The following is a 25,661-nucleotide window of genomic DNA, read 5'->3' on the forward strand; positions in this document are numbered from 1 at the left end:
TCCCCATTTCTCTCACTTTGTTGGGAGCCTTTTCCTGCCTGAGAATCCACTAAGACTTTCGGATAGTTTTTGAGGAGTGGGAATGTACCACTGCCATCAGAGGGCAGGAAGATAAACTCAAGCTGAGCTGCCAAAAGCCGTAGCTGATAAAGGCAGGGGGAATACCAGAGCAGGTGGGCTGGCAGGGGAGTTCCAGTAGCTCAGCCACCATCAGGTCCCAGAGCAAACCTGGCTACGGGGAGGAAGGCTCGTCATCACGTACATCATCAAGAGCATCATCCCCCAGGGTCTGACTCCATTCCCTAAGGAGGGACATGGTTTAGAGGTGGACCAGGCAGTTAGGTTAACAGGTTGGGCTTGATGATCTCAGAGGTCCTTTCCAACCTTAACAATTCTATGATTCTATGAGTCTCCACAATCAAGTGAGTCATTCAGGAAGAATTAGCCAGGTTAATTTAAACAGTTTAAATTCAACATAATTCAAGGCAGGGAAGAATCAACGTATTCTAAACAATCCCATGCTATCACTAACCTTACTGAAGAGCGCCTGCACAAGTATCTGCTTTGCTCTGAACTGGAAAAAATGTGTTTAGAAAAATGATTTTTAAATAAACTTTTTTTTGAAAAAAGACATTAAAAATCTCTGGCCTTTCTTGTCTTATTATGGAAACCTAGTGGATTATTTCTACAAACAAATAAAATGAGCAGTCAGCTTTTGATAATAACAAGAGAGACATCGTCCTGAAGTAGTCACTGTAAAATCTGTGACCGAAAGATCCTGCCAAAGTATTGTGAGCTGCCAGGAAAGGTAAGTCTTCACTGGAAAATAGGTGAATTTGCACATTGGGTCAGTTAACCCCAGTTAGTTCCTTGGGCTGAAACACTAATGAAAGTACGGCAAGCTGTAGTTCTGAGCTCAGAGGAAAGCTTATAGGGAGATGGGAATCGAACTTAAGATCAAAAAGGGTTCATTGAAGTTCACACTGCGCTGCTTTGCTTTTTCTGCTATTTTAACTATGTTAGCTAAGGCAGGTTAGGAAAGTCTGCCAAGAAATCACTTCCAGCCCCAATGAAAACAGGCAGGAACATGGGTGACCTCTCAGACTCCCGGGACACTGGAGAATAGCCACTTAACATCTCCCACGACAAAGCCTCCCCAAAGACTGTACCTTACATGCGTGTGCGATAGTGTTGTGATTTCATGACAAAGCTGGCAGGCCTGCAGGGCTCCTGTCCCTGCTGCGGTGCTCTGCTTGCACCCATGCAGGTGTAACGCTACGTCTGCCTCGCGTGATCACACGGGCACGTCCTTGTGCTCTGCTTTGGTCCCCGGCTCCTCTGTCGGCCTAGGCTGTTGTAATTTCTAAGCTATTGGGTTTGATCCCTTGTCCTTACAATGACTTATCGTTTCTGTACGCTTTAAGTGCATGATTGGTTCCTTTGATTTCTTCTCTAAGAAGTTAATATCACACACTTCAAAGGCAACCAACAGAAGCCTTGTGCAAGGAGGCTGTAATGGTACATTTTGGAATTGCATAATTTTGGCATGAACTCTGGAAAATTCTCCTTTAGTGCCATATCTCCCAGCTGGCAGTTACCTTATCTCTCAAAAGACACTAACCCTTATTTTACCTACTGTAACTTCAGTTATTCTTGTCATTAAAAACCACCTCAAGTTCTCTTCCACTCTACTAAGCTCTGAAATCCAATAGTATTTTCTATTTTCCCTGAGCACAATTTAAAGACATGAGGAAGTCAGGATTCCCACACCATAATAACATGAGTTATTAGCCTGAGTCATTGCATTTAGTCCCACCAACAAGCAACAATTTGGTAATTTGTTCTGGGGAAGTCTGCTCCTGGCCCTGCTACACACCATGGAGCAGAACACAATCTGAAATCCCACTTCAGACACAAACTTTAGAACATAATAAAAGAGCAAATGCTACAACTACAATAGGCCATTGAAAGAGAAAGGACGTATGGAAGGTATTGCCATTTCCCTGGATCCCTGAAAGGGCAATGACTCCATCAAATTACATTTTCACGTTCCCACAGGTACACAATCCATTCTACACCAGGCAGCAAAGGACTCCAGTGGTTCCTACAGCAAAGGCATATAGGGAATCTGCTCTTTCAGCTACTGCAGAATAAGAAACTAGGATATGAATTTTGAGACAGGCAATTTAATTGAAAGTATATCAATCAGTGATTAATGCATCAGCAGATGTGAACTAGCAAATTATTACCTACATCCACCGAGAGTTTTGCTGTTTATGGTATCACGTGGGCTGAGACTTTAAGCAGAGAGCTTCAGTTTTCCACTTGGGTTTTCCTACATAATCTTGGTAAAGTTTCTTAGGACAGGGTAACCTCCCCCACCATTAACCTTCTACAGCTGGGGATCTAGTTTAAGCTAAACCCTGTTAGAAAGAGTCAATCAAGCAATCTCAGGAGAGGTATCTCAGAGATGGGATGAACTGCCTGCTGGAGGTAATTCTGTCTTTCTGTTTACTGTAGAGAGAGCCGACAGACTTTCAAGCTAATACTGAAATAGGCAGCTAAAAAAGGAGATGAATTCCAGCCCTAACACCTCTGTGTCAGCCACCCACCTAGAAAGATGAGGATAATGCTTCCTTTCTGCACGGATACGCTGTGAGTGCGCATACAATACTGGTTGTGAAGAATTCAGATTTTTTGGTGGAAGAGTGTACAGTTTATTAGCTCATGAACTAATTAGGATTGACAGTTCAGGAATAAACACACAAAATGGGCAAAATAATGTGTCAAAGCTATGTAAAGCTTTGTATAACTATATCTTCCTTCAAAGGTTTGCCCGTTTTGATTTTCTTTGTTGTTATTTTGTTTGGCATGATTTGTTCTTAGAGCAAGTTGAGAGAAGAGTAAATAACTGGCTAGTAGTTGAGCAAGTAAAGATTATATGTTGTCGTCTTTGAGCTGCTGTTTTCTGTGAAGTCTTACACATGTAAACAATTTATTGAGATCCAAAAGGAATACCTATTAGTGTAAAGCTGCATGATTTTTTCAGGATCAGGGCCTTAGCTGTATAATTTGCTAGCAACTGAAATATTAAAATAATCTCTTGTTTCTCCAGCAGTATTAGAAGGAGTCAGAGTCTGCACAACTTTCATTCTAATAATCCTTTTCTAAATCATTCCGTCTGGTTGTCTACATTTTTTTTTCCAGAGACAAAATTCAAGTATCTGAGCACTCCAGATTATTGAAATGTATCTAAGATAGATGAGATCTTGAGTTCAGCACTGTGTTTTTTTCCAGCATCTCTTCATAGCTTGATGCCATTTCTCCATTCATCTATTATTCATATATGTTCTTGTCCCATGTCTACCTGAAGTGTTATTTGTAAATGAAGTACTTGGAAGAGATAATTGCATCTATCAATCACAACTGTCAGTCTCATATGCTTCAGTAACAAAGGAAATTCTGACCTAAAGGAAGCTTAGCCCAGGTCACTGATGGGAGATATAAAGACCTGATTTGACGTTTGGACAGCACTGCTTGGCTTCGTTTTGTATTAGAACAGCTAAAACCTGAGAATCTGCTCATTTTCATAGTGGCAGGCTGCTGTAGTAGAGCATGTAAAATTGTATTAAACCAGCTTCATTTTTATATTTCATTTTTTGTACCAAAGACACCTTCCAGATTCTTAAACAGAGCTAGGATACTTAAAATGAGCAAAAGCATTTCTAATCAGTAGAAATACAGGTGAACGTAATAGCCAGTACTAACTCAGCAATGGCTCAAACATAGGTTTGGATGTAAAAAAACCCCAGGAACTCTTTACTAATAGGTGGAAACACAGCTCATCAGAACCTTTCCTTTTTTTCCACTTTTTTGGCCACAGACATCTCCTCTGTCAACATGGCAGCTTCCATCAAAAATGGTGATTCTTGATAACATGTTTGAAGTTATTTGGACCTCACACTGAATTCTGAGGGTCTTTATATGTAGGTAAGGGCTTCTAAGACACTAAATAAAATGCAATGTCATGTGACCATGTCCATGAGCTCAGTGATTTCCTTTCCTAAGGAAAAAAAAACAAAAAGCCTTCGCTTTTTTTCATTTGCTGTGCATAGCTCAAGTGGTCAGTCCAGAATTAGATGTCCATCTCACTGGTAATGTCTGGGACACTGTGGAGATGGCAATGCAGTCTCTTCTTTGAAACAGATTTCCGTCCCACCCCCCCCCAAATGGATAGTCATACAAATAATAGCTACAATTTTTATATTTGCCCTCCTTTTGGAGCAGGTAAACAAAATAAATCTCTGACTTCTCCTGAGAACAGAAAGAAGCATGGGTACAACATACAAACTCAGTTTTTCCAAATCACGTCAGGCACAAGTTACTCAGGCAGTAATGCTCACACCTGACGTGCATTTCATTTATCTCTCTATGGAAATTGTTATAGCTGCTGACCCACATTAATAGACCAAAAGTCCTTGGGCCTTCTTCCTTTAAGGCAATTGATGCATGCTTAGGATCTAAACTCTGATTTCAATGGTAGTCCAGCTATGTGAGGAGGACCTGGGTATTAATGCTTAAATAGCCTAATGAAGCACTATTAAAGTAATTTAACAGGGCTAGCTGTATAATTGCCTTACAGCAGTAATGCCATCTTAGCTTACACATTTTCTGCCTCATGCTTGAGAACCTCAGCCTGAAAACTACCAGGGATGTAATAACTGCCTAATCTGTAACAAACTACAGGTTAAAAAATTGATAACCAACCTCAGGGGAGACCTCTGTTATTCCAAATTGGGATAAACTCTGATGCAAAATGTTGATATTAAGGGAACGCAGCACTTCTTCAGATGGGAGCGCCTCAGAAATTCCTGGCTTTCTGTTCAGTGGGGACACAAACAGTTCCACACAGTTCTTCTTGCCCTATGAAAATTAAAAAAATGCAGAATCATAGGAAGGGTCTGAGATTAGATAATCTCTGCTGTCTATAGATTGTAACTGTAATTCCAAAAACAAAAGGATGGAATATAAAGGCTGCAACCTGCTCTGTGAGAAGAGTATACCTATTCCCTGACTCCTTAAATCCCATCTGACTCTGCAAGAAAATGCCAATTCCATACGTGGGCACGTGTGCTTTGTCTTGTTCGCTATTGTTGAGGTACCCTCTTCCTGAGTCTAGTACCATTAAACAAGACAGGTCAATGTAACATAGCGAGGGGACGAGCCATGGGATGGGGTCAAGGGCAAAGTGCCAGCAGGGATTTTAGCAGATAGTTCATCTGATCTGAGCTGAAATGCAGCTCTGTTTTAGAAGGTGGTCCTTAAACAGGAATGCTTAGTATGATGCTGTGGTATTTTGGCACTTCCTTCTAATCTCGTGTCAACACATTGCAGACACATACCATGATGAAGTATAAAGTCCTTTCAGTTGACTGCAGTGCAACTTCTTAAAATGGCACAATGGAATGAAAGGACCAGAAAAGTTTTGTTTACATTCAATGGGTAAGCTGACAATGCCTACTCTCCTCTCTATTAGTTCCTGCCCTGGTGTCTTTGATGCAGTCCTGGTAGCCCAAGGGGTGCTCTATTAGAAATGTCAATGATGCTCTGTCGCAAGGGAACAAAAGGAGAGACTGCCAGAGAGCTCCTCTGGTTGTGATAGACTAGAACAGCGCCTGAGACCAGTGCTCCAGACAGTCCTGATGACCACGCAGGGTGTGGGAACCCGGATTCCCCAGGGCTATGGCCAATTTAGCTGAGGCTGTGATATAGAGTCCAGACCTGGGAGCTGCCACACACACAAGGTAATCATGGAGCTACTACCTGTGTTACTGCCGGCGCAGGCAGGAACCTCACTGGTCTAGTTATTTGCTATTCTTCATTATGGGATGGGAGATCAGTTCCAACCGGGGTAATCCTGATTTCCCCCTGCCTCCTTCCCCTCACCTTGAACGTGCATCATTATCTTTACTGAAGTGAAGAAAGAGACATCTTTTGCTATTCTTAAAATACCTAGTTTTGCATTCAGAAGTAAGCTGCACAGAAAGGGACTCTTTCAAACATGTTTACCCTAAATCTGCCCTCTGTGCTCTCACATGTGCCGCTGATCCATCTCCATCTGCTCGATAAGATTGGTAAGGATATTGGCTACTGGTGGGACTGGGCATTTTTCAGTGGGATTATTCAGATCAGCAGGGTGATAAGGAGTCAAAACAGACCTACAGGTCTGGAGTGTCAGTTCAAGGCAGAGACTTTTGTCAAGCTGAAGAAGCTGATTTGAGGCTACTCGGTCTCTGACGTGGGTAGGTGGCTGGTTCTGGGCGTAGGTAGTGGGAACAAGGCAAGGCTTGGTGGGGATGCAGTATTCCCAGTGTTTTGTGCCTCCTCTGTTAAGGAGTTCCTCTGCCCATTAAAAGGCCTTTATGGGAGGGGGGGTTTACTGGAAAGGTTAAGGAGACACTGGAAATGCCCAGTTAATATTTCCTGGCGCACTACGTGTGGTTCCATGGAAGAGGCTAGCAGGCCCTCTGCTCTCCCTGTGCCCAACCGCATCCCGGCTGCTAGGCTCCTGATCACTTCTGGGAGCTGCTCACTGGGGAGGGAGTCAGCTTACCTCACTTCTGTCATCTAAACTACCTCCAAAATCAGTGGAAAGAGACTGGCATCTGATGAATGATTTAATCCATCCTAAAATAATCGGGATCTCAATGCCTCTCCTCCTCCAGTTACCCTTGTCTATATTGCTTTTACAGGGAACCTAGACGAGTAGCTTAGACAAGGCTGAAGTGAGGTGAGATGAATTTTGATGTGCCCTGCCTACTTGCCAACACTCTGCATGAGAGGAACTGTCTCACATTAGAAGGATGGGCAGTGGGAATAATGTCTCCTAAGATGTACTTTTCTTCCTTGTGAATTTTTACTTTCTGTGTGTGATTTTTAGAGCAAATAGGGTAAAATTTTGTGTTCTTTCTTGTATCATTAAAAGATTAACTCATAGCAGACTTTTACAGATGTTGAGAAGACTAATTCATTAATAGTACTTACTGTATTCTGAGCTACATGCAGGTGCAAAATGACATTACCTCTTCCCTTAGATCACAAATGACAGGAGAAAGGGAAAAGCTATGGAGCCAGTAGGAAAATAAACAGCATATTTATTCTGCTTAGTTACATTATTTCTACAGAGCATAGTGAGAAAACTACTAAGTGACTTAGTATGTTGAAATACACATCCCAAACTCTGGAACATTTCTCATTTAATTGTGCTTTTCTCTGAATAAGTCTTTCAACCTTTTATTCTGGTTAACACAGGGGACAAAGGAGATGTAGCATCACTTGTCAGGAATGAGTGACGTCCCTGGCGAACATGAAAAGGGCTGCATTGCATTCCTATTGATCTTTTCCGCTGTAGTTCTTGTGTGATCCTTTCTCACAGAGACATTATTTGAAGGAGTTTTATAATCCTTTTTGATGTACACAATCCTATCAAGCTATCAAGGCAGCAAATACTTTTATGCTGAACCTGTCAGTTTTCTTCCCTAATATTCAACCTGCATGTAGAATAAAATAAAATAACTATTCTTCCCTCTGCAATGTGAATTGAATGCTAGCAATACATGTAGGATGTTGTGGGGTTTTTTGTTTCATGGCAAAACTGTCATAAAAAGAGCACAGTGTTAAGAATGTATGCTCTTAACCATACACAGAAAAGCATACAATGACAATTGCTTATAAAAAGTCTTTGTTGCTAGAAGCAAATTTGTCGTCATCTTTTGCAAATATGATACCATAGTCTACAAGATAATTTCTGAGCATAGATTCTTATAGCTGAATAGCAAAACATGAATATTGATATTGTGAGAAGACATTTAATTTACTAATGGAAAGGCTGAGGATAAATTGTGAAGATGCCTTCGGAAGGCAGAATCACATGTATTTTTTGAGCAATATTCAACCTTTGAGAAATAAAACTTGAATAAGTGTCTCTTAATTAATGTGATATAGAACTGCATTGGAATGAAAACTAAGGTTTAAGCAATCTGCTTATGAATAGGACACAAAAGAGATTTATCTGACAATTTTTTTCTAGACTGTAACTGAGAATGGTTTCCTTTCAAAAGAAAATTTAAATAATTTTGTAACGCAGATCTATTTTTCTGTAGTGCACTTAAAAAAAATTTGAAAAAAAAAGTATTTTTCTGTCCTATTTTATTGCACTTTTCCATAATGACAGGAAAATAAATTTAAGAGAATTCAAACTAACCAGGTACATTTTATTATACACAGCCCTTTGGTACTTACAATGAGTCTGTTGATATGAACTTGCTGAGGTAACAGTCCCAGTGCTGCTGCCACTCCTTGGCGAAATATCCGAAGCAATGTGATATTCAGCTTGTTTACATCCATTTGCAGCGTCTGAAAAACAAAACCGGTTCAAATGAACTCCTTGCTCAACACATTCAGTTCTCAAGATGACTGATCTCTGGGACTCTTCGTTAATTGTTTTTTTCCCAGAATGATAATCTGTGCAATCTAATTGCATCATAATAAAGAACAAGTCCAAAGGAAAATTTAAGCATCTTAAATGCTGCTCGTTAGCAAAGTACCACCTTTCCTCAACTACACTCAAAATAGGTTCCAGAGGTTTTTGGCTAAATTCCTTGGACAAGTCACAGTGTTCAAGATAACACAATTACTACATTAAAAATGAAAGTCAAGCATTAAACATCAATTCACCTTTAAAGAATGAGATGTTGGTTTTACACAATGAAGATTTGCTTTGAATATTATCTTAGCATTTCTCCCTGCAGGTGAAGAATGAGTCAGATGTAGTTAAATTATACAATTTTAAGTTTGATTAGCGGTTTCTGAGATCAAAAAAGAAACATTCTGGATACATTCCACATGCTTGAATTTCCTAAAACTTCCTCATGTGAGTCAGAGAAGGCTATTAATTCTCAGCAGAGACCAACCATATCACTGAAGCATTTTCTTTCTCTGTGTCAGAATCATAGTGAAATTTAAATGTTTCCTCAAGTTCAAATCTTTCCTGTGAAGTCAGTGGAATTTTATGCAGGAAATAATTTAGGTTCAAATCTACTGTTTCCAAGAAGACCCAGATATGGGGTCTTCACATGACGCCTGGTGGCCAATACTTCCATGTGGTACTTTGGGGTCCCTTTCTTCACTTCCATATCCCCTTTGCAGACAATACGTAGTGGAGAAGGGAGGGAAAAGGAGTATGTCAGATGGACCCAGAAGGCTTCCAATGTTTCTGGAAACTTCTGACTTAGGAGGTTAGTAAGTTCTGACTGAGCCAGTTAACTTGAGCTGAAAAAGATTTTTTTATTTTAAACTTTCTACTTAAAGCCATAGACCAGCTTGCTGCTCTGAGGATCAAAGCAAGTATTCTTCCTTCCTAACCAGAGCTGCATAAAGAGAATCAAATATCCATGGGTCAGACATGACACTGGGAATATGGTTATTGTCTAGAAAGAAAGGCAACTTTTTTCTCGAAGAGAAACAATATCACACATTTTGACTGTTGTCCTTATTTATAAGTACATATTTGTAAGTTATGATGTAAAACCATAAAATATTTGCTTTCCTTTTCCACTGTCAGTTTGATTTTTCCATTGATATTGAATGTTTTTCCTTTTTTTCAACTTTTTCTCATTTTTTTACACTAATGGGATTGTCAGATCTTGATGCATCAACTAAGATCTGCTATTACCACACAGTGGAGCTTTAATTCAGCTGGAAGTATTATAGGATTTTTTAATTTAAATTACCATTTCTACCCTGGCATTTTCAAAATGCAAAATCTTCTCTTTGCTTCTTCTTGAATTAGACAGACATCTTGAGTGGCTACAAAACTGGTCCAGCTTTGTCACTGAAACAGAGAAACATCTTGGGAAGGGAGACGGGGAGATCTAACAGATCCGAGCACCACTTATTCTGTTCCTCAGACCGGCTCACTCCAGCCACGGCGCACCTGAGCGATACAGCAGACAAGAATTGGTTTGGAGCTGTGAAGCCATCACTACGCTGAAAGTTGACAGCCTGGTCTGAGGGTAAATGCGAAAAGGAGTTGTTGCTGAAATAGGAAGGCTGTCGTGAGGGTCCCTGGAGATCCATCAGGATGGTATAAAGAGTGCAGAATTGCTTGTCTAAGTCGGTGACCCTGAGTTATGGGCATAATGCTAACTGTTGTTACTGAGCAAAATTAGCAGGCATAGAATCAAAATACATTCACTAAAACATACTTGAGCTGGGGATCAGATCACATTAAATGTTAAATAGTGTGTTAAGAGCTCACTGATAAAGACACAGAAATGAAACAGCCACAAAAATATCCAGCTTCAGATGAAACAGATCTTAAAGAGCCTATAAGGAGGTAATAAATTCTTATAGATTTAGTATGCTGGGATTGTGGTTCATCATATCAGGGACAATAAAACGTGGCGAAACTCCATTATCTTCAGGAAAGTCACATTTCCTTCTACCAGGTCTGAATTTGGTCCACCGTGTCCTACAACAAATAGTCATAAAAGGCTGCACAGCGCATGTGTCTCTCTAACAGCTATATCTTATATTTTCCTCGGTGGTTCTGGGGGAAGCCTGACAACATTCGCTCTGTTGGTCTGGCAACAGCCTGCTTAGAAAGCTCACCTGGCCTTGCAGCTGGAGATTTCAGGACCCTTTTAGGAAACCTCCTAAATGGGTGGGAAGAAATTTGTCCTTAAGCCTCATCTCAGGGTGCTTCTTGTGCAGCAATAAATATTTTTTTTGTGACTATTCATCTAAAAAAAACCCCAAGACGTATCTGAGGAAGAAAAAGATCACATTTTTTATAAGAACCTTGCCTTGCTGTCCATTGAAGGAATCTGCTTCTCAATTGCTGGTGTTAGTGTGCCTTAGTTCCTTAGCCATTATAGTAAAAATTAAGTAAGAGTAACACAGGTCGTTTTTTCTTACATCAGGCAGCACAAGAAAGTGCATTTGCCTCCTCCTATCAAGAGGAAAGTTAGCAGTCCAGAATCTGGCACTTTAGGAATAGGATTTCTAACTTGGTCAGTGAAAGACAATGTACAGAAATGCTCAGTGAGACCCCGAGAGCGCCTGCTTTAGAGTGAGCAGCACATCACAAACACGCTCTGTGCTCTCTATTACCCCCTTATATATACTGGATTCATAAAAGCATAAAGCAGGAGTGGACCAGACTGGAGACGCATCAAGTTCAGTCTCCTGTGGCCAACTCTGGGTGCTTCTGGAAAATGACAGGAACAGGGCAAGATTATACTCTTTTCCCAAGTTCCTTCTGACAAGATCCAGGCTAATTTATGCTAACTCAGCACTAAAAGTCAATGGGTCTCCTCAGTTACATGAATGTTATCATAGAATAACCCATACTGACACTATCAAGACCTGGGATGAAGGCAACACTTGGGGGCATTATATTCTCAACTCTGGCACGTGTCCTCACGAAGGTGACTGAAATTGAAGTCTGACCTGAGGGTCTGGTACAAAATTGCCTTTCTGCAAATTCCCAACTGTGATAATTTTTGTTGAGAAAAGTTAGTCAGAGAAAGAAAAAAACAAAAGAAAGAAGGAAGACAGAGAAGAGAAAGAAAAAATAAAATCCCAACTATTCCTATCAGTAGAAAAATTCTAAAACATTATTAAAATGTTAATATTTTGATGTTATTATGCCATTCTGATGGCATGCCTAGATACTGTGTTGACTATAGTCCATAAAGGTAAGAGATTAGGATAGAAAACTGATAGTGGATCAACTACAAATGCAACAATACCTGTACATTAGACAACCAATGTAAATTGTCATTAAGAGAATCACCCCTAGAATGGAAACCCGTCTGGCCATCTACAGGTTATAATTACACAGACGAAATCATTATGTATTCTAACATCACCTGCAATAAAACGTGAAATTAACCCCTGTAAAGTAAATCCATAGAAATAAATAAAACAAAGTGTTAGCATAGATACACAAGTTATCTCTTACTGTATTCCTCTAGTTGCTCCTTTTGCTTTGGAAAAGAAAGGGCTGAAGCATCCCAGGTAGACAGCACTAATCATTTATCCTTTGCTCATCTGCAGTGTTTATCATGGATTGCAACCTACTCCCCAAGCAGTTTACAATTTTGAATCAGCTACCGCTGTTGGCAATAGTGACTTGTTGAGCCTAGAGGCGAACACCCTGGAGGACCCATTTCCCTGAGCAATTACCAACCTGGATATTGCGACTGTAGCGACAGTTTCTAGGTTTATCTGATCCAAGCAAAACAGGTAGTTTGAAGGGAAGGACTTTTCTGCTTGTAGTGGAAAACTTGGGAAGACAGAGTTCCAGAAAAGGAAACTCAGCACAGAAAACCACCAAAGACCATTCACAACTGAGATCCTACAGGGGCTTTTTGATAAAGATTTTCATGTTAAAGAAAAAAATAAAAACATGAAAGGGATGAATGTATAACACCGTTTCTGAAATAATATGTTTAGGATATTACAATAAATTATGATTTGCCAAGTCACGTTCTGCTTCTCAAGAAAAATTTAGAGATGCCTCCCTTTCTTATTTTTTCCTTATCATCAGTGATATCCTTTCTGCAATGAACCTCAAATATACCATTCCTTTTCTATACATTGGCTACTCCCCTCTCAACTCCTCCTGACTCTACCACCACAGATGTTTTCTCAAACCTCCAGCTAACCTGAATATACAGGAAGAAAAATACTCAAGGATGAAGAAGGTTAAAAGTTAAAGTATAAGCCTTCACCATACTTTTATGAACAAAGATTAAAAGTAAATCAGAAAATTATACATACTAGGACTTTTACATACTTAAGGGCCGTTGGGTAGTAAGTTCTAGTTTGTGCTAAACAAAAAAAAAAAGGCAATTTAAAAATGAAAATAAAAATAATTACCCCTATTTACTTAGGTGAAACAAAAAAGAAAGCTCAGAAAAGAGTTGTCTTACCTGCCTGTGCTCCACTTATTTATTTATGTTTTAAGAAAGTCACCAAAAATGCTATAAAATGTTTTATGTGCTAAAGCAAATACTGGACTGTGGCCGGGCTGTGGGTCCCTCCATCTGAGCACCCTGCTCTGCTGCCTGCACAGCGACAATGTCTGCAGTTAATTAGTGTCACCGTGTTTCATCTTGCCACCCTCATCAGACAGCCTCAGCAGTACAATGAAAAAAGGATGTATTTATCAGGAGCGAAGGTGAAAGCTGGAGCTGTATTTGTACAGCTTAGGTAGAGGACTTCAAAAAACCTGGCAACAAATTGTGAAAATACCTTCATTTTCTCTTTTCTTGCCCTAAAACACATTAGATTTGCCTTCCTGTCGCCATTCAATGACCTGAGATTGTAAATGCACTGGACATCAGGTTAGCCCCTTTGGCTAGCTCAAGTGGCCTAATACATCCACAGAAGATTTTGGCTTTCATAATATTCTGTGTGTCATGGCTCACAGCAGGTTTAGCATCTCATGTAGCCCATGAATCGCATGGGAGCCAGCGCGTCCTCAGCTTCTGCTGCAGGTCAGCATTATGCAACTAGAGCCATTTTGCCAAGACGAGCCTCTGAAGGCACTTTGCCCTAAACCAAACCAGTGTCTGAGGTGGCAGTCCCTCCTCTCCCATTTACCTGTCCATCTACAATGCTATTTTCTTCAAGAGGAGAAACCTGCCATTCTATGAAGTTCACATTAAACATCGAATTATGTCTGTAAACTAAGATAAAATTCTCCTGAGTATAAAATAAATTATTCTTGGTGATTAATTAAAGGAGTTTCATGTTTCTGTACATTAGCAATTGCCTGCAGTGACCTACTCAAACTTTCATACATAATATATTTCTGCTAAAACACAATGTGACTAGAAATATAAATCTTGGGACATTTAAATACTTTTAAGGTCAGAGAGCAATTACTGAAAAATTTTGAGGGGGAGTCTGGGCTATTCCACAAAAGTGTAGTGAAAATCACCTGAAATACTAGAAAAATTACAGGCATATGTTTGAATTTACAAGAACCAGTGAAAAGCATTGAGAAATGCTCTGGACCTGGAACATGCTTCTGCTTAAGTCACTCATTTTCTAATGGGAGACACCAAGGCTGCAGAATATGCAAATCTGCCAAACAGTTCCAAATTTCACATGTAGCCTGTAAAAATTTAAGTGTGCTTGTCCAAAGAGTATTTGGGTGATAAGAAAAAGAATTCTAAATTGGTTTTGTATAAACATTGAGAAAAAGTGATAGGAATGGGATACTTTGATTGCTTCATTCCTGATCAGTCCAGGGAAGTTTTGCATATTTGGATGCTGCTTTTCAAGATGTGACATCGTACAACTTCATTCACATTTTCGCTAGAGAAAAATACCCCACATCTTTTATGGAAAATCTTTGTTTAAAGTAAGCATAATATTTCCTGAATTTATGCATTTCTCATATAGCATTAAAGAACAATTTTGGCTCTTGATCAATTTGTCATGAAAGCGTATACATTTAAATATTTATGCATGTTATGAGCTCTCTGAAAGAAATCACAGACAGAAGTCACACTAATGGGAAATGTAGCGTTAATCTAATTAGTTAAGATGGCTGTATGGTCTCCCCCCATACTGATTTTCAAGTGAATGTTCATTAAAATATGAGAAAATCAAAATTTATAAAGGAAGCAAGTCTTTCACACACTGCAATTAATCCACAGACCTTTTTACCACAGGAAGTTGCTGAAGCCAAAAACTGAACAAGAGGCAGAAAAAGGGCTGGATGCTTAGGTGGATGCTGAAAGTCACCGATGTCCCTGAAAACTGTACAGAAGAGACACTACAAACCTTGTCAAACAGTTGAAGCCAAACCTTGAATTATCAGAACCCAAGACGAACCCTAGTGCAATAAAAAGATAAGTTTCTCAGTCTGCTATCGAAAGGTTTGAGTGCTGGCCATCATCCTGGACTAGATACTGGGTTTCATACAAGTCCTGTTTACACCTGTAGGTACCAACTAAGGATGTTCCTAGAGCCTGCTGCATCACAGAGGACAAAGATGCCATACCAGGTGTTGAGGTGAGGCCAGGGCACTCTGCTGGCATCCACAGTTCAGAGTGGCAAAGCTACTCTGGAGGTGGGTGGGTGATATGACTATACTGGTTTGTCTCAGCTATGTGACAGATTTACACTTCTCGCAGGGAGAAGAACTAATTTCTCAAATGAGATCAGCTGATTTGCGGCTGATTTGACCACTTCTGTAGGAAGCACCAACACAAGAATGAGAAACGCTCCATCTGTGATGTCTGGCTTTTGTCCAAGATTCCCTCGCCGAGCTTTCACATGCACTTGGGCAGTGAGTCAATCAGCTATAGAAAGACACCATGACCTTCATGGATGATTAAAGTGTATGAGAATGCATTCAGCCTATTAAGGATATGGCTTGTTAATGCCCCTCTTCGAGAGGCACACTTTGATTTCTATCAGTCCTATGTTTTGCATTAATCTCTGGGCTTGCAATCTCCTAGCAAAGATAAAGGGTCAGCTCTTTCGGTGTCATTTGATACCACTGTGTCACAAGGTAATGTGGATTTACTGATCAGATCTAATGAGAAGACACAGAATAGTCTTCTATCTTTCTTCTGAAAGAAATCTCAGAAGGTAGGTTCTCTCATTCTCCCGGCTTCTGAGTCGTGTGGGTCATTCCTGTACCACAATGTGATGTTTTTAGAGGGGTGACAGACTGAGAGTGTGGGTTAGACTGTCCCCTCAATGCTCACTGTACTTATTTCTCCTTTTCCTTTACCTCTTTCCTATGGTATCATTAATGCATTAATCATACATTAAATATTTGGAAGTCAGTAAGTATGTACAGCTTCCAAACAACTAGTGTACTATAGATTGTAGGAGACTACCATCCCACAGCCCCACCTCAGTAAGGGAATAACCTTATCCAGAGCCCAGTAAAGTTAAGAAGACTTTTTATGAGAGGGGGTTCCAGAATCCCATATCCTAAATGTCCATGGGATTCATGCTTGTCATTGTTGAGGGGGTGTAAGAAAGGGGAAGGAAAACTTATCTGTTGTCCATGGGACGCAAGTTTGACACAGCCTTGTCATTAAACAATACCAGTCCGAGAAGGTCTCCGTACTGTGGGAGCCCTTTGGAAGGGGGAAGGAGAGGGGCAGGAGGCCGTAGTAGTTCTGTTGGACTTGGTGGTTGATTTTCTAGAGCTTCTTTGGGACAGAGGGAACTTTCTGCTTCACCACCTGGTGGAACGTTAAGTACCTACTGATGGAAGGAGACAGGTTTCTCCTGCACGTGGAAGTATATTATTCCTTTTAAAAAAATCGGTCACGACGATACTACAGCTATTTTAAAGAGTCCTAAGCTGGGAGCATTTGCAATGACGGCAAATTGATTACTAGTAGGGATGGGAGGCCAAAATTTTGCTGTGCCTCTAGCCTTAGCAAGTCTACCTCAGTTAATCTGCCTCAGTTCTTTGTTATAAAATAGGGACAATAGTATTTGACTGTTTCACACACTGCTCCTGTGAAACTAAGGACTTTATACACCATAGTAAGAAGATGGGGGGCAGCTATGTAGGATAGAACTTCTCAGCTTCTTTCACAGGTGACTTTAATGTTGCCCCCAAAAGTTAATTCCTGTATTTTTTTAATTTGGCGCTGCATTTCTTCAAGGACTGGGATTTACTTCATCACAAATTATTTTATTTTTCTTAAAATAACAGCTGAAGTTAATTTCAAAGCTCTAATAGTTTTCTAGGATTTTTCTTTCCTTCATCCACCTCTCCCTGCCCTCCTCCCTTATGGCAGACAGTTGAAAAGGATGAGATGATGGAAAAGCCCAGGATAATACACAGAGAGGTGGAAACACAAGGAGAGATGGAAGAGCTCAGCTGAACACTATTTCAACCTTTTTGTTCTTTCAGAGGCATGTATAATGAGCTCCATAAAATTGTCCTATCTGTCCTTATTCAATATTAGCAAAAAAATTATTCCTTCCATTACAAAAGAAATGCATGGTGCTATTATGTCCGGTACAACTTTTATGCACAGCGTGATTGTACCAGTCACATCCTATTTCATCATCCCGAAGCCAGCTGAAATCCTCAGAGCAAACAAACCCTTTTGAGCCTGTTCAGCACAGCGCTTTAGAATACGTTTGTTTTTTTCTGTCCAATCATTAAATCTCCAGGTAGAGCCAGCATAAAGCTCAAAATGCCAGAGTACCTGTATTGTTTCTCCTTGTGCCTTTTGTAAAACCCTCATTTCAGCTAGTTTTATGTTTCAAACAATTCTTAGTTACTGAAGTTTAAATTCCTGTTATGACTTTGTAAAATGGTCCTCAATAGATCAAAATGCCTTTCAGAAAAACGACAGACATAAAAAACCGCCCCAAAATCATCCTTTTCTTTTTATCTTCAGAATCTTAAGTTTAATTTGTAGCAGACATATATACATATGTGTATGTAACGTTACAAACTAATGAAGAACAAAACTAGACACCTAAGACAATACAGCAACTTCCACATCTTTCAGGAACTGATGTGGCCAAAAGACTCCCACTGACTTACTCTCCTTAGTAACCTTTCTCTTTGCTTTGAAAATCAAAGTAAGGCTTCAGTACTGCTGATGTCCTAGCTTTCACATGCATTTATTTTCAGCGACAATTTTTATTGGTAGTTTCACATGAGCAAAATCTGCCTGAACAGGCACAATGGGAATGCTGTAGAAAGAGGCAAATGCTTTCCCTTTTTTCACATAATCATAATTCTCTGTGGTTCCTGGGTGTACGATGAAGAAAATTTGAAATACATCTGAAGAAACACAAAAAGAAGTCTTAAAATATATTTGGCTCAACCGGAATCGAGATATTTACACAAAAGACTGTTCTTGTGCGATTCCTGATCGCAGCCTGTGTCCCAGGACAGTTTGGATTATTTGCCCACCACAGCCAAGACTTTCAAAGAAAGAAGCAATTCTTACATCTCAGCTCTTGAGAGATCAGGATCCTCTTTTCAGGCAAAAAATGTATGAAACAAGGGCTCTTTAGTGTGACACAATTCACCGGTATGTTTTGAGTCTTTATCTGCTTTCAACCTTTTGGTCTACTGAAGTTTGTTTATAGCTATTATCATCACCATAATCACAGACTATTGGAATAAAACTTGTATCACTGACTTCCCCTTACCTAATTTAACACTCCAAATCCATATAAACCAAGTGCAGACAACAGAAGGCACCCTTGTAATTTCTGCCTTATGTTCCTTTAGCTATTGTGAACTTGAAAAGTTAAGCAAAATCAAGGAAAACCCTTGGGGACCTGCATTTTTTCTTAGACAAAACTTGCATTACTTTGGGTTTTATTCTGTCATGGATTCATGCAACTAGATATGTGCCTTTGTCTCAAAGTTTTATCAAAACCATTAATGACTGTGTGGGAATCCTATAGGCTCAGAAACTAGAAAGCAGGTGAAAAGACAATCTCATGATTTTGGCAACTGCGTCAGGATCTTTGACCTCCTGCAGCTGCTAATACCGACTGTATTTTGGAGGCTGCGAGGTACAAATTCCCCTTCTCCTGAGCAGCTGGGCTGACGAAGGATTTTCCTCTTCTGTCTAGTACTGAACAGAGAAGGCACAGCTTAAGGGAAAACACTAACACCAAGTCTCACCAAAGATTTAAGGAGTGGTTTACCTCAATGATTCCTGTTAATGCTTATAACAATATTGTATTTTTGACCAGCAGCTCAAGATTTCGGTTTCTGTCTATGGAAATGTGACACATATACTATATCCTAAACGTCCTAATACAGGACGAGTTTTCTGATTCAACCATTAGAGAAGTAGTTCTGGAAAATGGCTTTCAGTCAAATTTGGGGGACTTTTCTTTAGAGATTATTCCACTTGTGAGGTCAAAGATGAAGAAGCTGTGCTGCCTTGTAATATGGGAAATTACTGCTCTGAAATGACTGGGAGGCAAAGCCCAATTCATGGATCTTCAATTTCTCTCTTTTATGTTTAGGATCAGAAGAGAATTCTGTGTTCATTTTTTTTAAACTGACAACACAGCTGTCAAAGCCAACCTGAGATGTTTAGAATGAGAAAAATGCATTTTTTTGCCTTTTATACTCAGAATTGACCACCCTTAAAAGAGAATATTAAAAACTGTTTGCATGTGGTTCTCTCATTCTCACATGTACACAAAAGCAAAATAATTCATAATCCTTTCAGTGAGAAATAGCAATTGCAAATTTGGTGGGTGAGGTTTCCTTGTCCTGTTTTTTTTTTTTTTTTTTTCCTTTCTTATTTTTTAACAATATTCTTTAAACATACAAGAAGTAATCTTCCAGATTTCCCCAAGTGACCACAAACAGTGCCATTTGTGTTTGGGAGGTACTGCTCCTCTGTATGAATGCAGCAAGTGCACCTTTATGGATGCTTCCTGCTGCTTTCCTGCACTCTGGAAACCCAGGAGATTCCTGGTTGTTCTGTGGCTGCTGCTCTGTGCGAGCAGGAAGAGATGCTGGGGAAGAAATACTCAACTTCTCAGAAACGGAACGTATGTCTCCAATCCAGAGCAATATCCGTGTTATACCTGTCATATCAAAACACAAGTCCTGCAAATGATGTCAAGAGGGCTTGCAGACTTCATAAAAAAAACCAGGACATCTACCGTATTCCCCAGAAAAGAGACACAGCGATAGCATCTATGCCTGTTAATAAAAGGCTGTACGCATTCTATCTCAGTTGGTATAGAACTAAAACTTAGGGCCTAAATTTATCAGTGGAGGTGTGTCTACTTAAACGAGTTCAGAAGTTAAGTGTAAAAGCAAAACAAAACAAAAAGCTACAAAGCCTCAGGAAAAGTGAAGGAACATGATTTAGATTTGTATATTTGCATGTTACACTTTTTTTGACAGTATCATGCAGAGAAACACAGGAATTTCATTGGAGACTGTGGCTATTGTCTATTTTTTATAGTTTAACAGTGTTTAACGGGATCAACTGATTTTTAGCTTATTTTGAGAAAATATCTCAATGATCTATCATTTTCAAGGTCTTGTTCCATTTAACCGTGATAAGACAGAAATCCATTTTGCAAAGGGTCCTAACCAGCAAACGCTTCTGGGAAGAACATCCACTGACATTATCCCACCGAAATTCATATGACTACTTGGGAGAGGCAGGCTGCCCCCGGGGCAGCTCTGCACCCAGCTCAACGCAGACGTGCCAGGCCTGCACAACTACTGGTCAGCATGCAGGAGCAAACTCAATGGATCCCATCAGTGCTGGACGAAAAATGCGCTATACTCTCTAAGGTGCAGATGTGAATTTAGTGGAGAGGTTGAAAGAGCTTTCTTTCCCGCACTATCCTCACTTTCCACTTCCTTGCTGCGTTTTCCCTTCACTTTACACAGTGCTGCCAAATCACATATTTTGGACTGCTCTCATGTCCCGTCTCTCACTCCTCCAAAGACAGAGAAGCCACAGTGTTGTGCATCAGTCTGAATGTATATATTATATCCATTCTCCCCCTCTCTTGTCAGCCCTGCACAGCAGAGCCCCTACCGTGCAACTCAAGGTGAGGGTGTAGTCCCACTACATGACCCAACAGGACGGCATGACACAGCACCAGACGTGTACAGCAAAAGGCTCAGCCCCATTTCTACCATACCATTGCTAGCGTGGCTTTGCATACAGCAGCAGCAAGTTCCGCTTCACCAGAAGCTGCAACAGTTGTGCAAGACCAATACAATTGCTCTATACATGTGCTCACAGGATTTCTGGACATCCAGAAACCATCATTACTACTTGACCAAAGCAGCAGGGTAGCATCTTACCCCAATGAAAAATGTGGTACGTTACTGCTAACATGGCAGCTGATTGCCAAGGTCATCAGGGTTGGCAGGGCTCAACCTCAGTCTGTCAACTAATCCCTCCTCTGCCTTTTTTCTGAGTTCGAACTAAAACCAAGAAACTAAAATCATTAGATTTTGTCTATAGTAGTGGAGGAATGCTCATTTCACTACCTGAAACAAAGCCGAACAAAAATAATAGATGATAAAATGGAACAACCCCACCCTGGGATGAACAAAGAAACATAAGATTAACTAAACCAAGCTTTTACACCTTCTTGTTTCTATGATCTTCTTCCCATTAAATATAACATTCCCAGAAAACCTTCCGGAAATTGCATAATTAAATGACTGGAGGGAAAAGAAGAAAATAACATTTAACACCCCCCCTCCCCCCAAATTAGCATTTTCTAAAGAAATCTGAGTGTTTTAAGCAAAGGAAACAGCAAAAGGAAGGTAAACATTCTTAAATATTCTCTGTCATTGTAGCAAAAAGGTTTTCAAAATATGATTTTTTTTTCAGTTGTGATTTTTCCACAAATTGGTACTGCAAAAAGCAAGAGAAATAAAATCAGTGAAGCTGAATGTCATAGCTGAGACCCCTTTGCCCTCAATTCTTCATCTACCTCTTGTCACAGGATACAGGAATATATGAGGGAGAATTCTTTGTTCAACTCCATAAATATATGCTTCATATTTGCCATGTTAGACAAAACCTACTCAGTAAAATTAATCTCTGTCCATCTACACACAAGCCATTTCATCCTCTCATCAACCCAGCCTGTCATATTTAACGTATGGTCTCTCAATAACTTTCTGGTATCTTTTACTTTTCCGAGAGCTGATCAGCCTCTGCTGCCAGGGTCACATTCATGTGCACAACTTTAGGCATCTCATTTTCACCTGCCTTAATCAGGGATGTTTATAAGCCAGCTGAAAGGAAAGCAAATCCCATTCATTCACCGCCAGCTATTCCTGCAGGTACATAAGCAGTCCCAGACCTCCTGAGGTGCGTTCCCCTAGGAGAACACCGCAGGTGGGCAGCGGCTCTTCCCATGTCCTACTAGAAAAGGAGCGTACAAAAGGGATACTTCCATCATCATTACAGGTCTGTGCAAACAGGTACATAAAGTTATGTTATTCAAGTAAGGCAAAGAGCAGGATCTACGTTCAGCAAGAGCTCACTAGCCCTCTGGAAGACTGAAGCAGCTCCCGCCAAATTACTTGGTATGCATTTCCTGAGAGGTATTTTAGACAGCTGCAACATTGATCTAACCAACAGCATGAGTTTGTAATAGGCGGTATTGTCGTTATTTGCATTAACATCTTTCAGTCATCCATATGGTAATTTTATTTCTTCCCTTACTGTTGCATACATTTTATTTCCTGGGTCAGGTCTTTTTTTGTCAGGCAGGTATAACGTGGTCCAGTATGGTGTCTCCTCTGCTAAATACAGAATTGCTTTTGTTCTTCCTAAACAATTTCAAACGCACAGTGAGGGTTTATGTCACGCTGGGTGACAGGGAGAGCAAGGATGTAAGGAGAAAGAACACTCCGGTTATAAATAATAATTCTAAGCTTACATTTGTAGTTCTTTTCATGTGGGCACACCAAAGGATCTAGCAATGGGGATTAAGAGGATTCATTAGGTCTGAAGAAACAGAAGGGCATCGTGGCAAAGTGCTTATCTTATAAACATGAACAAGGTATGTAATGTCAACGCTACAAGTAAAAACAAAGATTTGGACACCCAACATGGAATTCTGGCCAACATCCCTCGCTATCTCATTTTCCAGGTTTTGGGGTTATTCTTTATACTTTATGTCAAAAAACGTGAGTGTTCTAACCCTAACAAAGGTCCAAAATTTTAAGATTTACGTAGATTTTAAAGTACAGAAACAGAGGACTTCCCATATATCATTTACAAAGATCACTGAATCTGAGTTATTTTTATGTACTTCATCCTAAGTTACTTTTATGTACTTCATCATGTACGTTCTTTTCTGTTTGAAGCCTATATTATGTATCATTAAAGATTCTTCTGTTTCATTAAGAACAATTTTTGCAGTTAATTGACATCATAATATATTACATAACTAATATGCAAAATACAAGACAAGCATTTAAATTATTTGCATAACCTGAATAAGAAGGGAACTTTGTCATGTCAGCTGAATGGTGTCTTTTTTTACCTAATATAATTTGAAAACATATTTATGACTCATCAGTCTTTTAAAGTTAGACTGTGATTAGAGATTCTAAGCTATAATCTTGCAACTAACTGTGAAGTTCTTAAATTTCATTGTAATTCTGTTTTCTCTCTTCTCTGTCTTCTGCACTTACAGTTCATATATAGATTAGACAGATCACAGAGCAGCTCACAAATGAGAAAAATGCATTTGCAAAAACAGTTTGCAAAATGCAATGAATAAATAATAATTAATTTCAATTTTGTAGGAGTCCAAATAGACTTAATCTTCTACTTGAACAACCATTCTGCAATTTACATAAGTAAAAAGTCCAAGCCTTCATTCAGTGACTCAAACCTTTCAAATTTTAATATTTTTGAGATGATTTAGTAAAAGAAAGTAGAATATACACCTACATAAGAAAGCCAATAATTTTTGTCATTTAAAGATGTTTTTCACAAAACTTTTGTGCAAGAAAGAAGCTGCTAGTTGACAGTCTCTCTCTCTCTCCATCCTTATGGAAGATGACTATTTGGATATATGAGACTTCTTAAGGCCGTATCCTTCAGATATTTAAGCATGCCTGTGTATTCAAACTTCAAGTACAATAGAACACATGTAGAGCTTTAATTATTAGTAGAGCATGTGGTTGCTTACTTTAGACTGAAGAAGTACTACATTTGGATGTAAAGAGAAGCAGCAGTGTCATTCTGGGTTCAGAGCTGAAATAATGGGAAGGTAGATGATGAGAGCTGGTACTAAGAAGCAATTACAAAGCGGCTTAGAAACTTGGAAAAGCAGAAAGAGAACTGGGAATTCAGATTTAACATTATCAACCCAGTTTGCTTCCCCAGTGCAAATTCTACACTCATTTTTTCTTCCAACATTCAAATTTCATTAAATAAACTTGATTAAGGGGATAATTTCACAGCATTAGTGACATTTGCACTTTTGTAGTGCCATTAATTTTGTCTTTCTGGATATGAGTTCCCTCTCCATAAAAAGGCTGTAAATCAGGGTTTCCCAAAGAGCCGCATAATGAATATGAGCTCAGGCTGGGGCTGCCCATCTATCTGCAGTGCAAAACCAGTCATGGGCTGCTCTGAATTCTGAAAAGAGTGACCGTGGCAGTGCTACCTCAGCCTAAGGCTCTTGTCTCACATATCCCACAGATCTGGAAAAGATAGTCTGCCCATGGCAGCTCCAACTTGCAAATGGTTCTGCCGAGTATGGCCAAAATTAAAAAGCCCCTTTAGGAGAGACAGAAAAACACTTTGTAAGCTACAAATATGCTCTGGCCCTCTAGGAATGCCTGCTGCACTGCTTTCAAATCCAGAGAGTGCTGACATGTAGACATGCCCCATTTATGAAAACCCAAAGTGCTTCATCATGAAGAAAACTGCAAAGCTTGTGAAAAGACTAGAAATAGAATAATAGAAATTATGTTTCCATAAAGAAGGCTAATTTTTATCCCTTTAGATAACCATATAAATACTGTAACGGGGCAAAAAAAGTCTACATGAACTGCTGGCAACGGCTAAAGGAAGAAAAACTATCCATGAATATCTAGCGCCAGTAGACTTAAGTCTGCTTAAGCTTTTTTGTTTAAATATCATCAGGAATACACACTGAGATAGCAAAATTTTCATAACGATAGAGAAAAGAAAGAAGGAACCACTTCTAGAGATTTTTTGAGGGATAAGAAATCAAGGGGTGATAATAGTGTGATGTATATATTCCATTCCAAAAGTAATCACATTGGATGCTGAAAGAGCAAATAGAAAGGTAAACCTGTAAATGTGCTGAAACAGATGACTTCTTTCAGAAAACTGCTCCTAGCTCTGTGGTAATCAACGTCCTTATTAGAGGTCTGTTGAGGAGCCACACAAACTCATACAGAAGCTTGAAGACAGAAGATTGAAGGTAACTCAGAATCAGGGAACACAGGATAAACAATAAGGTAGGTCAGATGCACCGGGTGATTCAGGTGAAGTTCACCTGAACACGTGTACTTAATATGGCTAAACTCAAGACAATACAAATCTCAGAAAAGCTTATGTAGTTCACTTGCAAAGAAATATATTTTTAAAAGGAATGACTCAGAAAGTGAGTCAAGGTTCATATCTCATAACCAAGTGAACAGATACTCCCAGGACAACACGTGGGCTAAGGTTATGTGAATACAATCCCTCCTCAACCTCTGAACCTCTGAACCGACTGGAAGCTGTCTAGCCATGCCAGAGAGGTGGTAAAATGCATGTTGTATCTTGGTGATCAACAAAGAGAACTACATGCAGGCTGTCATTTTCTACTACTTTTCAATTCATTAACATCTTGCTCGTGCTGGTGATCAAGAGCACGACCATGACCATGACCACAACCACACACATTCACATACACACAGCTTCTATGGGACATGGTGATTTTGTAACTCTCCAGCTGCTTCCAGTTCTGTAAACACTTACTGACTTTGTTTCTGCTAATGAGCTGAGACTTACCAGGTGACACAAAACACCTGAGGGGCAACCTGCACAGACTTCAATTAACTCGTGGTTCCTGTTTCTATTATTTAATTA

The 25,661-nt window shown here is 39.7% G+C and overlaps 1 protein-coding gene across 1 annotated transcript in view; it reads right to left on the minus strand.

Annotated features, from left to right (window-relative positions):
* Nucleotides 1-25,661, minus strand: part of PTPRR (protein tyrosine phosphatase receptor type R) — a 153,491-nt gene that overhangs the window by 69,351 nt on the left and 58,479 nt on the right. Inside the window, exons 3-4 of the mRNA XM_087765121.1 lie at nt 8,302-8,415; nt 4,768-4,923 (exon numbers count right to left, since the gene is read on the minus strand). Coding sequence (XP_087621247.1) covers nt 4,768-4,923; nt 8,302-8,415 — 270 coding nt within the window. The remainder of the gene's footprint in view (nt 1-4,767; nt 4,924-8,301; nt 8,416-25,661) is intronic.

This window comes from Nipponia nippon, unplaced genomic scaffold, assembly GCF_047370975.1.
Source record: "Nipponia nippon isolate SJK-2023a ecotype South Korea unplaced genomic scaffold, ASM4737097v1 scaffold_3, whole genome shotgun sequence".
NCBI lineage: Eukaryota > Metazoa > Chordata > Aves > Pelecaniformes > Threskiornithidae > Nipponia > Nipponia nippon.